Below are 18,604 nucleotides of genomic sequence, written 5' to 3'. Positions count from 1 at the left end.
AGCCAGTCCCTCTGAGCTCCAGGCCTGTCCTGCAGACACTGACCTTTTTGCACTGAAACTCAGACACTGAGGGTGACCGGCATTGCTCAAAATAAGGTGACAGGGCGTCTCAAATGCAGGCAGTGGAGATCGGAAACTGCGCTTGAATATCAGCATGAATTTTTCAGCCAAGTCTCTGCCGATGTTCAAACACGTCCTCCCTTGAGTGTTTAAAGCAAAAAATGAAAAACATTTTAGTGATGATGAAGGGCAAGAAGTCCTCAGAAAAGGGAAATGACTTCAAGTGAGAAAATCCCCTTCACCTTTCAGACCTTGTCTCATGCTTACGTGTCTTTTGAGCTAGTAGCTAAAAGGGTAGGTTTTGAAAGAACTATTGCCTGTGGGGCTAGATCAGGTTGCTAGAATAGGTGTAAGCAGTTTTAGTGATAGTGTACTGCTTCACACATCACCGGTGCTGAGCGCGGAGCAGAGGAGGGTGGCTGCAAAATGCTCAGCATCTTCTCCCACTCTCGTTCCTCTGCTTTAGTTTTGTTCCTGAAAAGTGCATTCCCTGTCTCCCTTACAAACAGGTCGCTATGGCAACACATAGGACTATCTTGATGCAGACATGCTGGTACTGTGACAGCCCGTTCTTTTTGTGACACTTCTTGTGGTAACATCCCAAGATTGTCGGAAAGATGATGTGAGGTCGCCTGTATCCAAGATACCGTTTGGATGATCTTCTGCTGAGAACTTGTTTTTTGCAGTCTTTCACTCTTCTAGCTCTTGAACTCTCAGTCTGTATATCACGACTGCAATTTTATCTGAAATGTGTTGCAAAGTCTATATATTTGCCTTTATCAGCAAAAATCTGTAACCTCAAATGAGATGTTTTTGACAAGACCTACCTTCCACAAAGCCACACTGCCAAGTATTACATGCTGCTTCTGTGGTTCTTTCTGAACTGAGTCCCACACTGGCTTTTCCCTGGTTTTGTTCAGATGCTAACAAAGTTTACTTGCACCTACGCCACCAACTCGATGAATTTCTAGCTGCACTCTTCATACACAGTTACTTGCACTAACACTGCTGTCATTTTTTTCCACTCCTTTGTGAGTAAATATGTTACATCTAAGCATGTCATAAATTCACCAATTAAAAACACCCTGTGCACTGCCGGCTTTGGACGACAAGAGGGAGTGTGTGTGTATGCAGGGTGATAACCTTGAGCTCCATGAACTGCAGTCAGGACTTCTGATTTCTAAAGCATAAAACTGCTCCCGAAGGACAGTCACCAGCCACAGCCACCAGCTCCAGGCTACCTCCTAAACATCTACAGGGTCCAGAAAAGTTGAGACCCTTTAGAGTGATGCTCACAATGAAATCTGTCACAGTTGAGCTGTCATTGCACACAAAGACGTGATGGCACAAGGTACAAGGGTGTTCTTTGTTTCAATCCCTACTGAACAGAGCCACACAACTCACATTTCACACGGAAAAAAAGTTAAAAAAGAAATGGTGGTCTGCAACACCAAGACGTACGTGAAACTTCTTTCATTAAATAGCACAGCCGGTATTGAGGTAATCATTAAAATCTAGATTTGAATGCTCATGAGCCTTCAGAATTGCTTATTCCTCACCAAGAACAAGGGGAACTTGGAACCTTGCTCTCACTGCGGGAAAAGTCAGGTGTGGATGAATATTGACACAAATTAAGTCGTACATTTGCACATATGGTCTTTGAGAAAGTGGAGGGGCACTTTGCTCAGATGTGCCCTCTGGGTAGGTCCCAGGGGCTCTCGCTGTCTCTGAGAAGACTGGGAAAATAAGGAAATGCTGCCTGTACTGCCAAAACCAAGAGGATATAAAGAAATTATGGAAATTATGATTTGGGGCTACCAGTAAGTCCTACAAGTTATAGTTATAATTGAGAGTTTCTCTCATTTAGAAATAAGAAATTAGGAATCTCTTGCTTTGGAGATCCTTTCTTGAAGGTGAGAGGGTCGCATTAAACTCAAACCCAGTATTTACCCAACTGATCCACTGCATAGACCCCAACTAATACAGCAGAAGAAAAAGAAGTCCTGTCATTTTTAGTTGCAACAGAAGGCGTTTCATAAGCAGTTTCTGCTCCTTTTGTCCCAACCGTCTATCAGCATTAAGGCAGACAGAAAAAGTATGGCACTGCGCCGGGAATGATTAGACTTCAGAAGAACCAAACTGAAGACAATTACTCTCTGTTTTACATGACTGGGGAAAGCTCTGCATAGTCATGGCAATGGAAACTTTAAAATATTTTCTGTATTTTTAACGGAGTTTAAAAAATATTCCTTCTATTTTGTTCCATTTTTTTCCGTGCTTATCTTCCTGTTAATGTTTATACCAAGCACCATTGGTAAAACCCCTCCATGAATCCATAAATACGGTTTATCATTTCTAGATATATACACGCATACCCACTTTAGGTTCATAATTAGGAAGGAAAAATGTCAGACCTGTAAAAAGCAAAACACAGCCCGTTACGTGCGGGGTGGCAGAATCAAACGGAGGCTGTAGGAGGCTGTGAGCTGCCTGAAGATCCGAGTTCTGGCTGTAGTCAGGAACGACAGATGGTGTTTGTCAAGAGGATAAAGCCTTACCTTCTTATTTTATCATGGAAATATCACAGTAAGAAAACTATAAACATTCACTATGTTATCTAACAGATTTAAGAAATACATCCGACAGAAGAAAAAGCCAGAATTCCTGCTGGAAAGCAGACCGCCACATGCAAGTGGAAATCCGAGTTAAAAGATGAAGTTTTGTTTATCAAGAGACATTGTCAGCCATTGCATGTATTTTATTTTCTCATTAAGGAAATGCACTGAGCACATGCAGAGATTACATTCAGTCCAGACTTATCATTACAGAACAATCAGAAAATAAAGATACAATCAATACATATTGCCTGCAGCAGAACAGATTGAAGCCGATTCAAGCTGAGAATGAAAGGAAAAATACTTAAACCAACTTCAGTGATTTTTACACAGATGAGGTATTTAAGTCTAAATTAACATTCTCAGCCAAGTTGCATTGTTGCCATCTTTGTATTCAACAGCTTTATCAGACTAGTGTCTAGCAACTAAGCATAGACCAGAACCTCCTTGTCTGAGAGCCCGTTCGAACAAAACCCCAGAAGAATAGTCCCAGTCTGAAGTCACAATCTACATGAGATGATGAAAGGATCCATACAGAGGAAAAAGTAAAAGAAAACAAGGAGACCGTTTGGTCCACGTGTCAGGCAGCAGCTACGAGGCAGGCTAGGGTTATACTCTACGGGGAGGTTTCACTGATTTCACTTGAAGCAGCTCTCTACAGTTCACAACCTTAATAAAATTTTTGTGAATGTGCAGAATTCTATGACACACTGCCTGGAATTGATTTTTCAAAGAATTATACTGAAAAGAAGTCACAACACAAAGCTAGTGAAAAACTACTTTGCCACGTATTCTGTGAGTTCCATAAATTTGACCATCAAATCTTTTTCCAAATGGGCCACTAAAACTAGAACTCGAAAGACCACCTCTACTTCAATTACAGCGGATGGGCTTTAAGCCAGTTCTACACAAGTTGTGTGCCAGAGATTAGACCAGACCATCACAGTTGGACGTTAAAATCCACAAATACCACTCATCTGCTTGTCTGTCCCTCTGAGTTTTGAATCAAAGGAAGGTACCACCCTGCTCTCCAATATTATAGACCCAAGACCCTGCTTAGTGTTACTACATCACTTCTCTCGTCTTGCCTCATTTCAACATAACCATGTCAAAGGAACGTCTGCCTACTAGCTAGTGATGCACAATGCCTTCTACGATGTGGCCCATTCTGGATCATTTACTTGGCAAGACTGCAATGAATGGGATTATTAAAAATGTTGATTTAGTTCATCATATCTCTAAACATCTCCGAGTATGAAAAGGATATATGAACCACCACAGATCAACTCAAACTCTTACTGACGTCACTGAAGGGGGAGCTATGTACTCTTACGCAAAAAACAAAGTTTAGGACAGCGAAGAATTAACTACATACTTGAAACTGCAAGAATAATTTGGATAATCAAAGTGTTATTACTCAAGTTATAATTTGCCTACAAAACAGGGATTAACAATTTGTTCTCAAAACCAGCAGCAGAGAGAGAACAACTGATCTTTGGAGGGAGCTTACCAGTTCAAAACAACTTCCAAGGTCTGTTTTTTTTTTTCTTTTTCTTCTTCCAGTGTTGTGGTAAGATTCTCAAAGGATCAGAAAAGAGAGGACTGGTAGGGTTTTTTTCCCCAGCAAATATACATAATATAACATACCTCCATGCATTGTTCCCTTAATGACCTTCTCTTACCAGTTTGTATTAATATAAAATCATCCTTATTTCAAGTTTTCTGGCTTTGTCCGTTCGCAAATGTTCTCTGAAAGACTAATTTGCTTGCTAGAATTTTCAGTAACTTTGTGCTTGAAAATTTTAGCTTGCTTTTGAATGGCTGCCAACAGTAAACAGCATTTGGAAGAGAACTTGTCCTTTACCCTACTACAAGGCTACTTGCAGCTGAGATTTCTCCTTCCCTTTATACACGCTATCTAAATTGTAGGAAAAGTTTACATATTTGCACAACCAATCCCTTACGATAAACAAGAAGAGGGCAGCGTTTCCTACAAATAGGTCAAGACATATTTAGCAGATGGAACAATTTTTATCTGAACATGTCAGGTCTGCCTACTGCTTTTTGCCTACCGAGAAATATGGTACGTGGAGTAACGTGATTAGGAAATATGATCATCCCTTTCTAAGAAGGCAGGCTTGTTTCTTCAGGATACTCTTTTTTTTTTTTTTCCCCTCCTCATGTCAGCTTCAACAATGGGTGCCACAGCAACATAAAAACGAGGAGAGAGAAGTAGCTCGCCGAGGTGGTGACTCTTGAACCCAAGCTTTTTGCGTTGCAGTTGTTTGAGTAGCAGCAGTGAACGTTCACTCCAGGTGCTCTGGATCCGTCCCTCCTTGCCCGCTCGCAGAAGGACCTGAACGAACAGGACTTCATAACGCCGCCTAGAACAGAGCCACATTGAACCCAAACAGACCAGCACGTTCATGGTCACCCGCTCCTGCCCGCATCCCCTCAGCAGGAACCTGACCATCCAATACTGAGCAACACCACGAGGACTGGCCCTTCCTTGCGAGTAAATGAATACAATCGCTTCACATTACAGCACACTAACAAGCTCCCACTTAAAACTAAATAATTTTAATTTATCTTAGATACAACTGATGCACCTTAAGTATCTCCAAGCATGCTCAAATACAGTGCCTCATTAGCTTCTTTTCCTTCCTAATTTGTAGGCAAGTCATTTAACTTAAAAATGACAGATTTAGGTAAAAAGTGGGTAATACTTGAAACGCTGCTTTATAGCTTTCACATAGTGTGGATGCAGCTCATCATCATGGCATGCTGACAAATCGTACTCAGGGATTTTGTATCAGAATACTGCTAAGGCAATAAAATTAGGGACTGAGATTTATTAATAGGGTTTATTTTGAGAGAAAACATTTACCTTTCTTTTTCTCCTTAGCTTACTATATACTCTTCTCTTTCCAACCCTGGTTATTTATTTCTATTATTAAAAATTTAATGAGTCTGAACTCTTTGTGACTACTTACTTGCTTGTCCTCTAATGACCGCACACGCATCTGAATTGCCTGGACATTGCTGAGTTCCTTGTCTGTTACAGTCTTCATCACTAGAACCTACACAGGTGTAACACTGCAGTGCTTCGCCTGGCATTAAGGAAAAAAAGACCACTTGTAACAGTAGTGTTTAGAGTTTACAAAAATATTTTCAAATACCAGCTACACACTCCAATTTTGTTTGAAGCACTTGCAAATTTGCCAAAAGGTTTAAAAAATAGGTAGAGAGTCTGCAAGTCTATCAATTTTTCTTTTTTAGAAGTGGTCCAGATACTGATTTTAAAGATACTTAAAAAAGCCATTTATTATTATATTGTTACAATTTGCTCTTAAAATAATCCAAGAATATCTGATGTTCTGTAATTGCATCCACACCTTTCTGTAACATTTTCAGAGCAGAGTCCACTGTAACAACTTTGGAATATCATGTTTTTTCCCCCTCCATCATGGTCTTTGGTCCACAGTACCATGAAAAAGTACATTGCAAACACATAAAATCTGACTATGAATGATCCGTATTTCATCTTCTCCTAAAGTATCAACTCAGCTGGAAGGCACAACAGTATCTCTTAAGAGTTTTGCTTTTGTTTAAACATTACAACCATTACTCGATCCTCTTTCTTTTCCTTAGTTCAAACTACATGGTCTTTTCCAAGGCAAGCATGAACTTGAAATATCTTTAAAATACCGTCCTTCAGACTTGCAGAGTAGAAGGTGCACTTGCTGTCCACAGGGACACGTGCGTTTAAATTTGTCAACATATACATTTATGTTTACATTAAATAGCAGAGATGAAATTCTGTGCTGCCAACTACATACACAAAATAAGCTGAAACCAAACAAACCCAGGAGAGAAGCCCAGAACAGCAAAGAGGCTCAGCCATGCCTGAAGTAGGGAATGAAAAATAAATTTAAAAAAGGAAAGAAAAGGGAGTTGACTTACTTTTGATTACAAAAAGGGAGCTGACAAGAACCAAGCTGAAGACAGTCCACATCATGGAGATACAGGCGATGCACCATTAGCCAAAGAAAGGAGTTTGTTTGCTATTAAAGCCTTAACGCTTATCTTACCATACCTAATCCTCTGCAGAGGATAACTTATAGGATAACGAGGTGTGCGAGAACGCTACTTAGCTAGCTTATTCTGGTTGTACTTCTAGTCACACGTACTTCGTCTCCACAAGCCCTGCAGGCAAATTCTTCCAGTAGCAAGAAGAGGAAAATGTATTCACCTTTCAGTGATACATACACTTAAAAACCATCAGCCCATCATCGCATGTCACAGCCTCCAATTCACGCAAACAGTCTCACTGCATTTGCCTACGTGATTTGCTGGATCAGGGTCAGAGTATTAAACACTTTTAAGGATTAAGCCTACGCTTGGGACATGAATGGTCCAAATCTAGCATATATATCTATATATAGGCATGGAGCTGTGCACATAACTAGTATATTCTTGTGACCCACGGAGTGGTCCAAGCAGCGACCCACGAAGTGCTTTCTGCAGAGGAGTTCCTTCCAAAGAGCTGCTGTTACCTGGCGCTGCACATGAAGTAAGCAAGTACATAAAATAGAGCCATACTTATATTCAACTTTCAACGAAAAAATTTATTTACAATAGAGAATTTCATTTAAGTGACATGCAGTTTCAATTTTTTTTCATTTTTAATTTTATTTTACAAATCAGCAAATGCAGATAAAGTTTACACTCCTTAAGGCAAGAGTCCCCATGCAAGTAATACATGTTTATATTAAATCCAAAAGACATCCAACATGGGAACTCATGTACAAAGGGAAGGCTAGGATCAGCAATTTGTAATTTCTTAGAGAACTTGACAATCTCCCTGATACAGGAACTTTGAGATCAACTTGCTATGAATTATACTATGAAAATGCAAACAATAGCAAGAAATTCTGATAGTCATCTTAGTACTGCATACAATTAAATCAACTTTATTTAGAAAGAAAATACAGTAGTGCATACGAAAAAGTGAAAATATAACCTGTCCACATAAATGCATGGACATCAGTGTGCCAATGGTCATATTGCACTCAATATCGAAGTCCAGAAATTTGGTTAAAAGTTAGCTTTTCCCCATTTTGGCAATCAGTTCATCACAAATCTTTGTTAATTCTTCTATCTCTTTATTCTGGAAAATAAAAGGCAATAATAAGTATTACAAAAAATATTGTTGCATTGAGTATTTTTTTTTCCAATTATCCAACCTTTGGGAGAAGTGTGGGACAATTAAGTTTTCTCCAATACTGAGAACAGAATATCGATACATATAGAGAGATATATATGCATATATAGTACGGCTACGTATAGCGCATTCAAATGACACGCTTCCTTATGTCCACATACAGCTCCTCCGACTTCAATAGATACAATTCAGCACTAAAGCAGACAGCTCTGTAAGCAGTCGTTCCTAGCACACGATATTACTACAATAGTATGTCATGTACATTTGTTTTGAGGCTGCACTTTTCATAGCATCATTTTCACCCTCTTTTCCAGGGGCTCTAAGCAAGGCCGAGCTTCGGTCATCCTGTTGACTTCTGTGTTAGAAGACCTGAATTGCTACTCACCTTTTGCTCCAGTGTTCTTTCCAATGCATCCACTTTCAGCTGCTCTTTACGAAGGCTGGCCTGATACGCTGCTTGCTCTTGCTGAGCCTTGCCTCTCACTTGTGCAATTTCAGCATTGGCTCTAGAAAAACACAGATTTTTGTCATGTCAGGTTCACTACAGGAAAGGACGGCGGGTACCAAAGGATGGACTGCATCTTAACGGATGGGCGGTGAGGGCAAGGCTCTTTTCTTTGTATCTTTGAAAGTATTCTGAGACTTGTCCCCAGAGACTTTTCATGACTCCCTCTCTTGTGCAGCAGAGGCTGCAGTGTCTTTTCTTAATGCCTGTGTCATTCCCTTCATCCTTCTCTCAGATATTTGTCTTGGGGTCACAAATATGACTTAGGTAGAAGTGTTTTCTGGCAGTTTCTAAACCCGATCTCCAGTTCTTACAGTCTAGACTCACAGCTGGGACCACAGCTGGAAAGCAAATCCCAGTCTTACTTTGTTTTAGGCACTGATCATTCCTAGTGACATTTTGGAAACATCTCTTGGGTCTAGGGGACTGTAATATGAGTCCTGAATGTCATCGCTAGAAATGCTTAATTGGTCATTACATGGAAGCATAGGAAAAAATAAAAATAAAAAATCAACCATAGCTGCCTCTCTTAGGCCCTAATCTGATGTTCACTTCTTAAGAATGGCTTAAGGAGTTGCCAGCCGTGCACATCTGGCACAATCTTTTGTGCAACTGTTCCTTGTTGCCCTCAGCACCAGTTGGGCTGATCCAGCTTAGATAACCGGTGTTACTCGGGGAGAGACCTCCTGACCAGGTCTGCACTGAAACAGCAGGGCAGCACTTACATGTTCTGTTCTGCTGATTGACGCAGGGGCAATAATACAGCGCAGGGGCAATAGCAAATCTCTGGGGGCAGGAATACTGGCTGCAGGTGCAAATATCTCAGCACAGCCCTCCATAGCTGCATAAACCTAGCTAATGGCTTCTTTCTTGATCTTCCCTGGAAAATACGTTGAAGAAACTTGAAGACATTTGACAAAAATAGAAATTTAAGGTGTTCTATGTGGTCAGGAGCTGGAAAAAACACCAGCGCATTACAGAAATTCTCACTGCAGCATCTCATTCCCCACTCCATCACAGAGCAGCCGGTGCTCTGCACGTTGAAGGAGCAGGTTTGGGATGCGAGGTCCAGCCACAGGAATCCTCCTGCAGCATGAACTCCTGTAAGGAGATGTGTACAATCAATTACCTGTCCAGTTTTTCCTCAGCGTGAATTTTGAGCGCTTGATACCTCTGCTCTTCCTTCTTTACTCGTGATAAATATTCCTGCGCACATTTCTTTAACACTTCTTCATTCTTAAATGAGAAGATTACATTAAGTTTAATCCAAGAGGTTGAAGCGTGGGACAGGCACCTATTTGTGGGACTCACGTTCAGATATTTGAAGGGCTGCAGTCTAACACGGACACTCCCCCACAGAGGCCACCTGAAGCAGTATTACACAGTGCAAAAAGCTTTACTGTTCTTCTGTTTGCGTTTGAAACATGGCTGCAATCCTTCATCTGAGCATTACGCTACGTCACGCACTTTAGACATAACCTCTGACCCGAGGAATTCACGTCCGAGGTTTTAACAGGATGCTCAGGCCAGGAGCCAGCCCTGACACGTGCTCAAGTCCCGCAGTTACGTGACATCTATTGAAATCGCACTGTCACAGATAGGAGCAAGTTATTTTTGTGCAAAATCTTCACCTTTCTAAAGCTATTCCAAAAGGAAAGCACAAATAAGCATTCAGGTTCCCCCTCCCTCCAGCACACTGCAGTGTAATGCAGTACATCAGATTCGACTGGAGACAAAGACGCGTCTTCTGCCAAGCGGCACTGGTGCGCCCGAGAGCCTGCTCAGCTTTGCTCTTCAAAGGAAGGGACTTCATCATCACTCACCTTCCGAAACCCCTCCAATACTTCTTTCATTTTTTCGTATCTCCTGAAGAGATCTGCCAGTGATTTCTCCACTGAGTTCAGATCTGCCAAAGCTTGTTCCTTCTCCACTATCAGCTGCTGAACAGTGTGATGGGAGACAGATTTTTCTCTCTGTTCATCCTCTGTTAGAAAGAAGAGAGGGGGAGGGAAAAAAGTGATTTTTTTAAAGGGTAACAGGAGTAAGAACACTGATTTCACTATCATCTATAGCTTCTACTACACTGTGCACTATCTTGTGTATTAGTAAGTTTGCGAGAATCCAGAAAAGTAATTTTTATATAAAGACACCATCCTGTTTTGGAAAAAGGTTGCTAAATACAGTGGTATTTAAGTATTTTGATGTTGGGGAAAAATGTGAATGTATCTGTTCTGATGATTTATTTCACTCTGAACTCTGCTTCTCCCATGAAAAAGGCAGGTGTGGGATTTCCCTTGTCTGCCTGAAGATGCACTAGCTGAGGAAAGGACATTTATGCATATTACTAGCGCTGGCAATAAATTATTTGCCATTGCTGATAGATGCTTGTCATCTCCTGGCATCTCTTCTAATCCTGCACAAACAAAGCACTTTCTTTAATGGAATTCAACTCAAATTCTTCCCTTGGAAAAACAGTATTTTGCAAACTCTCATTCTTAGGATTACTGTAGCAAGTGCCAGAAAGGAAATCTAACGTTAGACAGACTTTCGACATTTTGGTCTGCAGAAAACCTCTTTCAAGCTTCTCCTGGGCATAGTTAAATTTGAGGCAGGGATGGTGGAAAGAACACATCAGAAATCCAAATCCATATGGAAGAGAACTTTTCAAAGGAATTGACCTATTGATAAATTGGAATACCCGTATAACACTCAAGAAAAGCTCTGGCATTGTCTTCCAAAATGCTTCACTGCTTGCTTCATATCCTAATATATGATTCGTGTGTCCATGTTTTAAGGGCTACTTTGAGCGATACTGAAATGAAAACCAACCGCAAAACACAGCAGTTTTATATTACCGTTTTCCGTTATCTATGATAGAAACTAAAATAAGGTATAAAGTTCTCCCATGTAAAAAGCACAGGGCGTTTCAGAATCTACAACTGTTCATTAGGCCTTCATATTCTGAAATATAAAAAACTAAACAAGAATTTACTTTTTTTATTTGAATAGAAGTCTTCATCTGAATTAACTATTTCACAGGGCTGGTCAGCTCTGAAATGTCAAAGTTGTCAATTCCCAAACTCAGGATAATCTCTTCCTTTTGCATATTCAATCCTTCTATATGCTTTTTTGCTAGCCTAAGGCCAGAGAAGCGACCGCGCCACGCCGTGCGTCAGCTCACGTTGGCTGTCTTCTGTGCCCCTCTGCACGCCCCCGGAGAGCATCTTGCTCGGGCAGAGCCTGACCTGAGGTTATTCTGTAATATGAGATGCAGAAGATCGAAGGAACCAGAGAAGCTCTCAGGACCTGCACTGAGTTTGTGGCACTGGAAGTTACAGTATCTTTATTTTGCTGGTGAACAAACACCTTTGATACAGCAGAACAGAAACCCAGAGCCCTGCAATGCCACATCAGTTTGCTAACATTTAACATTTCATTAAAAATAAACACTCTTTTCTATTTTGCCTTCTTAAAGACACTCTGTGGTCATCTGTAACGTCAAAATGAATGTATTCTCAAGTAAAATGAGAGAACCATTTGTCACCCTTTGTTTATTTTTCTAAATCTGAATTGTCACCTTGTGTTCCAGCACAAGATTTGTTTAATCACGCTGGAGATTACACACTGTCTAGCTTAATTCCAAAACACTTACTGGCAGGATCCTGTTCCTTGGCAAAACCTCTGTCGTCGCAACTCCATGCAGGGGAAGGGATCCATTTGCATGATCACGTAATGTACTTGAGTGTATTTAATGTCACAACTTTACTTTTTCTGAGACTGCTGTCTGCGGTATTTTAGCAACTTCTTTCTTATTTGTTTCTAGGGCAATCTAGAAAGTTAGTAATTCCTGACTCACTCCCCCACAAGTACCAAGCTCGCTCTCTTCCTCCCAGTGCCCTCCTCTCTCCTCAGCTGCACCAGCCCCTCGCACACTCACCCCTACTTCAACTTCCCCACGGGAATTAGGGGCAAGAGACAGCCGACGCTCCCTTTCTCCTCTCCCTCCCAGCACACGCTAGAGCTGTCCATGGACCGGGGAGCGAGCTCAGGCCCTCCCTAAACTCCAGGGGGAAAACGGGAATTTATTTTGGGGAAGGGAGTGACACACGAATTGAAAAGAGGGCAAGTTTCCAGTGAGCTTTAGGGAAGGGGCATCTGGTAATCTCCGATAACAGTTAAGATAGATTTAAAACCAAAGTGGTTAAATACTACAGAAAACAGAAACTGGCATGTGGTTGGAGGGGGACTGGAAGATCTGTGTGACGTTTTCTACAACTATGAATTAGCTTTAAGGAAGAAGCTGCTTAGTGGAACTGTGCTGGTAACAGTCAAATCTTAGTTAAGCAGTTGCAGATACTTATTTCTAAAGATATTTATGAGGTTACACGATTAAAATATTTTAATTAAATGGCCTCCATGTCTGCAACACACACTGCTCACCAACAATAACAACAGTACGCTCAGGACTAACACTATCCAAATTGACAGAATCAGAGCACCACCACAGCAGATCCGCTTTCAGGCTCAGCTCAGTAATACTCACATTACTTAATGGGAATGCAGCGAATGGAGAACAAAAGCAAAAGAAACTAAAAATGCAAAATGCTGGTGTGAAAGTTGGTGAAAGGCTTTACTTACCAGGCTTGCCTGTTTTGTTTTTGCAAGCAAATAGCAAGAAGCAACAAAAACGGAAGCAAAACAGAAAATCAGGTATTGTTAGGAAAGCAGAAAATAAGTAACGCAACAACCTGTAATGCACAAAGCATAACATCTGTTTGTTCATTGTAACGAGAATTTAACTATGTATTTAAAAATACAAGTATAAGGACACATTTTGAACAGAAAAAACCCAACATTAAAAATCCATCAATAAGAAGGAAATCCACGCCAGGGATTTTGGAAGGGAACTGTGGGTGGCTGTGATCAGGATGCGTGTAGGGTGGGGTGCAGTGCACATCGGGGTTACGCAGGCTCTGTTCCTTACGGCTGTCAGTGCCACGCAGTCGTGAGCTGCAAAACTTGGGCAACAGGCAGCAAAGCAGCAGCACAAGCAGCAGGCTAGCCTGGAAAGCCTGGGTTTTTTCTCCCCTCTTCTCAGTATAAACAAGAATGTGTCAGGGGCTGAGGCAAGTGTAAGGAAAAAAAGTTAAAGCACCAGTAAAAAAATATGCAAAGAGACACTAACAGGGATCTACAGAGCGACAGCTTGGAAGCTCTGGCTGTACAGAGTGTGGCATGAACTAACTGCATAAGCTAAGTCGAGTAATATTGGGTTCTTTGTGTATATGACAGCAAATACTAGACTTTCCACAGCCCTGGAAATCAAAGGAAATTACCATTTGCAATGCATGTGCCTTTATAGGCAAACATACGCAATCATCTATTGTTAGTATGGAATATTTTCAATATTCACTATACATACACATGACAACCTATAAAAAGCTAAGCAGGACCTATCAACCACACTGAATATTCATTAAAGGGATTTGTGAAATTGGTTCACTTGTAATGCCCTCCTAACAGGGCTGTATAAATAGCTCAGAAGGGTTAAATCATAGATAGAAACAGCACAGGCATTTCTTTTGTTAAAAGGCATATTTTGCTTTAGCAGCAAGGCATTATTGTGATAATAGTTCAGTGAAGTATATACAAATAGCACACAGACAATCATTTTCCTCCACAATGTGGCATTTGGATGAGTGAATTCCTTTATCAAAAGGGACAGTAATTTACGGCAAATGACAGGAGAAAGTGGGACAATTAGTTCAAAAATTTACATTAAATGCAGGGAGAAGAAGCCTCAAAGTTAACGTATTACCATGCTGTAGAATTTGCATACTGCTCTAATTGACACATGCTTTCTGTGTCACTGTTTTGTTTCAATTCCTTTGCAAATGGACAGCAAATTACATTACTCATAGCCATAGCTCTTAAAAACTTGCCATAGATCATTTGAAAGACTCTGACTGATATGCTGAATTTGAAGTTTAAACATCCTTCTATTTCCACAGTGGCCAACAGCCCAATGCTTGAATTATCATTGATTTCTTTGCAACAAGAGGAAACAGCAATTGTAGAATTTACGACGTACGCCATGGCTGTGCCTTTGCCTTAGGACTGCGGCCTCACAATTTCAATTAAAAAAAAAAAAATCTGTTTCTCAAAAACAGAATTTGAATTTGTTATCAAAAAGAAACTGCAGTTGCTAACTATACACATATGCTTGGGAAAAGAGGGCAGGTCCTGTGTTTGTCCATATGAATGGCCAGGTTCAGGGACGATGCCATACCAGAGTACGTTTAGTGTAAATCAAAATGAATTAAGTTCTTTGTATACTCTGGTCACTCCTATTTTAACACTTGCATGATGAGAATGACAGACATTATGTCAGAAGGCAGGCACATTTGCTCACTTGTACATACAAAAGGCAATGGAGGCATAACACCATAGAGAATGAAGCCAGGCATATTATTATTATTATTACTATTAATTTTATCAATTTTAATTTATTATTATTATGTTTATTATGTTTATTATCTTTATTTATTGGTCCATTTTTCCCTTCACTTGAAAGGAGGCTGGGGTGTCTCCCAATGGCTGAGAAATGCAGGAAGGCAGCAAAAGCACCAGACATTGAACTACTTGCCCCCCACTCTCTTTGGGCAAAAATAAGCAGATTTTCTACAAACGTATATAAACGCAACTCAAGCATTTATTAAAAAAAGAGTAATTTAAAAGAAACCAAAAATTTGAGGGTCACACAGTACTGACTGTGTATGAGGGGACTGCCAATTTTCAAATTTCAATATATGCTGATAGCAGTAATAAAAACCCTTCCCTGTTAAAAACTTTTTAGAAAGATGCGCTTGTGCCTGTTGTGTTCCTGGCACACTGTACTCTCTATGACAGTTCTCTCAGGGGGAGCAAGAGGAATACTTTCTTTATTTTTATTTTTCAGTAGAGACAGTGCAGGCAGGCTGGATTCATAACACTCCCGGCTCGCAGACACCATTCGCCAGGCTAGCCTTTCTCCTGCACCTCACAGCCCAGATCTGTCCCCGAGGCCACTCCTAATGGCTTTTAAAAATATTTCAGAGTTCTCTGCCGCTTTACTCGAGCTTGTTGAGATGAGCTCGGTCCTGCTTTCTCGTCAGCCACTGCTTCTTTTCCTGTTTTTCCCAGCCATTTGGCCATAGCGAACCCGAGACCCTGCTCAGCCGTCCGCCTTGCTGGGAGATGGCTCGAGCTGAAGCCGTGCCGGGCAGCACAAGCCACCAGCACTTTCTACAGCCCGACTAAGAAAAAGAGCTTTGGAAATCTTATGAGGAGGCTTTAAAATCACATCCCAGGGGCCAGACTTCCCGTGCTAGAGTCCTGCAACCTTTGCTTTTGAAAACCCTACTACACGTAGCGTGTTTCATTTCTGGGGCAAGACGCTAACAAAGGCGTTTTCTAATAATCGTGAGGCAAATCATGTCATAATTTAGACCTTAAAGGAGACCCTTATGCCAGTAAGTAACTGGGGAGGTGGATCGGCCACTCATAATCTCTCAGCTGGGATTGGAATTAAGCTAGGTTTTGGTCTGACCAATGCACTTAGCACAGATAATCCCTGCTGTTGTAAAGAGCTAAGTTTGGTATCTCCCATTAAACAGTTGGGACCAGATGACTACAGGGTTTTTAGGTCACTGAAGGCCTCTCCTGGAGATACCCATGAATTCTGGGCCAAGCATCTGAACATGCTTCCTATGATGCAAACGAAAAAGCCCTGACCTTTCGGTATTACCTGGACTGCCTGGGGGCTACTTTCTGGAGAAGGAAGCCCTAGCTTTTCATCACAGCCTGCCAGCACACCCTGTGTCCTCAGCTGCGTTCACACTTCCCAGCGGCATCAGCGGATGTAGCTAGCATCAAAACGACGCCCACAGACTTAAAAGCATGTTCCTCTGCCCTCTTCAGAAAATCAGAGTGGAGGATAGCATCTTTCAGAGTAGAAACACCTACCTATCATCTGAGCAATCGTCTTCTCATATTCTGAAACTATTTTCCTGTAAGAGGGGAAAAAAAAGACAAGCTTTTGGCAAATGTCGTAATTGCTAATGCTTCCTTAGAAAATAATGCTACTCAGTAACTGAACTATGGTATTTTAAAAGAGATACAGACCCCCTTCAGGCTTTCATATGCTCCTTGTTACCCGAGTAACAAATAAAACTGACAGTTTAAACATTGCACCTGATTTTTAATTCTCCATGTAAATCAATACAGGTGGGGGAAGGGAAAAGGGATTGCTTTGAACCAAATTCTGTTACGTGAAACATGCCCAAAGTACATTACCAACCACTATTTAAACATGATCACACTGGTCTAATTCAAGAGTTACAAAGAGTCTGATTTTTCCATTACTTTCTCCGCTCCCCTCCATGTTTGTGTTTGCTTATTTTTAATGTAAGTGTTAAGAAAAGTTATAATTGATGGCAAGTAAACCTAACAAGAGTATAGCTGGCCCTCATCCAAAATGTATCTCATCTTCCACTCTCCAAATGTGACGAAATGATCCATTAGCACTTAAGAAAGCAAGACCAAAATATTCAACTATGTAGCACAAAATCCATCCTGTCCTATTTCCAAAATCTGCTTTTGAAACAGAGGTGGCAAAATGTTATTTTTAAGACAATTTTCTTTCATATACTCATGGTAGGCTTTGAATTTCCTTCTTGAAAAGAGGTTAGCCAAAATAAGCAGATTAAATGTGATTTAGAAAGATGATCCATCCCTTCCCAGAGCCAAATAAAGCTGATGAAATGAGACTAGCTTGATCTGTGCTTTGATTCATGAGCCACATAGGACTGTCTATGAAAAACAAAATTACACCACACTTCATCTGAAGTGGATATTCAAAATAGCTCACTGGTATTTGAATACGTCTCTTTTGAAGTCTTAGCTCGCTTTCACTTGCTGAGTTTTATTAGAGAAGCCTGCTGCAGTTGGTGAGGTTACAGAAAGGATGTGGGAAAATCCCGAGACAAAAGTCAGTAAGGAAAGGAGGAACTTGCGAAGCTCCCAAAAAACTAACGCAGTAACTCCAGTACCGCCTGTCTCAGATCTGAATGACAAACAGAGCCCAGAAACCCCTGAGAAGGCCGCCTGCCCCAAAGTCAGCGGCATCTCCCTTGCCCCGGCCCTGCAGAGCGCTCGGCGGGGCAGGGGCTCTGCGGCCGCACACCCCGCTGACCCCGAAACGATTCTCAGCACTGGGGTGCACAGTTTGCCGTGCCTCCAGCCACTGCCTCCACTGGGATCTGCTCGGATGCTGCTTTCCCTGCTGCCAGTCCTGTTGTTCTAATTGGCTTTTTTTTTTAACCATAAATGACACTTTTGAGAGCAAAGATAGCCACAAGAATTTTCCCCTAAAAGGAAGGGATTGGTTTCATGTCCAAAGAAGATTACCTCAAAATCCTGCTGTAAGCAATAAGGATTTTAAAGCCATGTCATATCCTTCTAACACCAGGCATCTTTAGGAAGTTTTACCATCTTAGAAAATGAAGCCAAGGACTCAGGGCAACAAACATGACATTAAACACTGTTAGAACACTACAGCACTTCCCAGCCTAGGCTGCACCATGGATGTTGGTAGCAAAGTGAAATAACATCTATTTCTTATTTTTACCAGCTTTAGACTAGTTCAAGTAAGTGCCACATTCTCTGTGTTATCCAGCCTTATGAAACATGTGGCAGCTGTTCAATAGAAGTGGATAATGCAATGGCACATTGATTTTAATAATTTTCGATTTGGAAAGCAAGGTAGTCAAGTGAAGTCTTGTTCCAGATTCATGTCAAAAGCCTCTTTCAGTCAAGCAGCCTAAATAACAGTCATTATGGCTGGGGAACCAAAGGATGCTGGCCACATCATTCCTCCCTGTGACGGCACATCTTAACCCCAGCTTGACATGCTGCATAGGCTTAACTTTGGGTATTTTAGACATTCAGCCTATCTATTTACTTCCTGTAATTTCGTAAGTCATAAAAACACCAAAGGCTACAAAGGATCTCAGAGGTCATCTGCTTGATTTCCCTTACTAAGGCATAATCAATTAGACCTCCAAATACCCATATTTAAATATTTCTTGCCTGCCTCTGGTTGTACCCTTGCATTATGGTATAGCCCATCCTGGTTTAGCCCTTCGACAGTCATTACATAAT

At 41.1% G+C, this 18,604-nt stretch overlaps 2 protein-coding genes across 2 annotated transcripts in view; both read right to left on the bottom strand.

Moving 5' to 3' along the window:
* Window positions 1–3,890: 3,890 nt before the first annotated feature.
* On the bottom strand, window positions 3,891–7,500 carry LYPD3 (LY6/PLAUR domain containing 3). The gene is made up of 3 exons (XM_082002247.1): window positions 6,639–7,500; window positions 5,669–5,785; window positions 3,891–5,059 (listed from the first exon to the last, which is right to left on the bottom strand). The coding sequence occupies exons 1-3, from the start codon at window positions 6,691–6,693 to the stop codon at window positions 4,854–4,856; spliced, it is 378 nt and encodes a 125-aa protein (XP_081858373.1). The 5' UTR covers window positions 6,694–7,500; the 3' UTR covers window positions 3,891–4,853.
* Window positions 7,501–7,779: 279 nt separating this feature from the next.
* Window positions 7,780–18,604, bottom strand: part of TACC2 (transforming acidic coiled-coil containing protein 2) — a gene marked incomplete at both ends in the record, with an annotated part of 127,636 nt that continues 116,811 nt past the window's right edge. Inside the window, 5 exons of the mRNA XM_082002323.1 lie at window positions 7,780–7,845; window positions 8,285–8,405; window positions 9,534–9,640; window positions 10,228–10,388; window positions 16,409–16,452. Coding sequence (XP_081858449.1) covers window positions 7,780–7,845; window positions 8,285–8,405; window positions 9,534–9,640; window positions 10,228–10,388; window positions 16,409–16,452 — 499 coding nt within the window. The remainder of the gene's footprint in view (window positions 7,846–8,284; window positions 8,406–9,533; window positions 9,641–10,227; window positions 10,389–16,408; window positions 16,453–18,604) is intronic.

This window comes from Phaethon aethereus (assembly GCF_964289735.1).
Source record: "Phaethon aethereus genome assembly, chromosome: 7".
Lineage (NCBI taxonomy): Eukaryota > Metazoa > Chordata > Aves > Phaethontiformes > Phaethontidae > Phaethon > Phaethon aethereus.
Note: the sequence above shows the minus strand (reverse complement) of the source record. Positions and strands in the feature narration are given on the sequence as shown.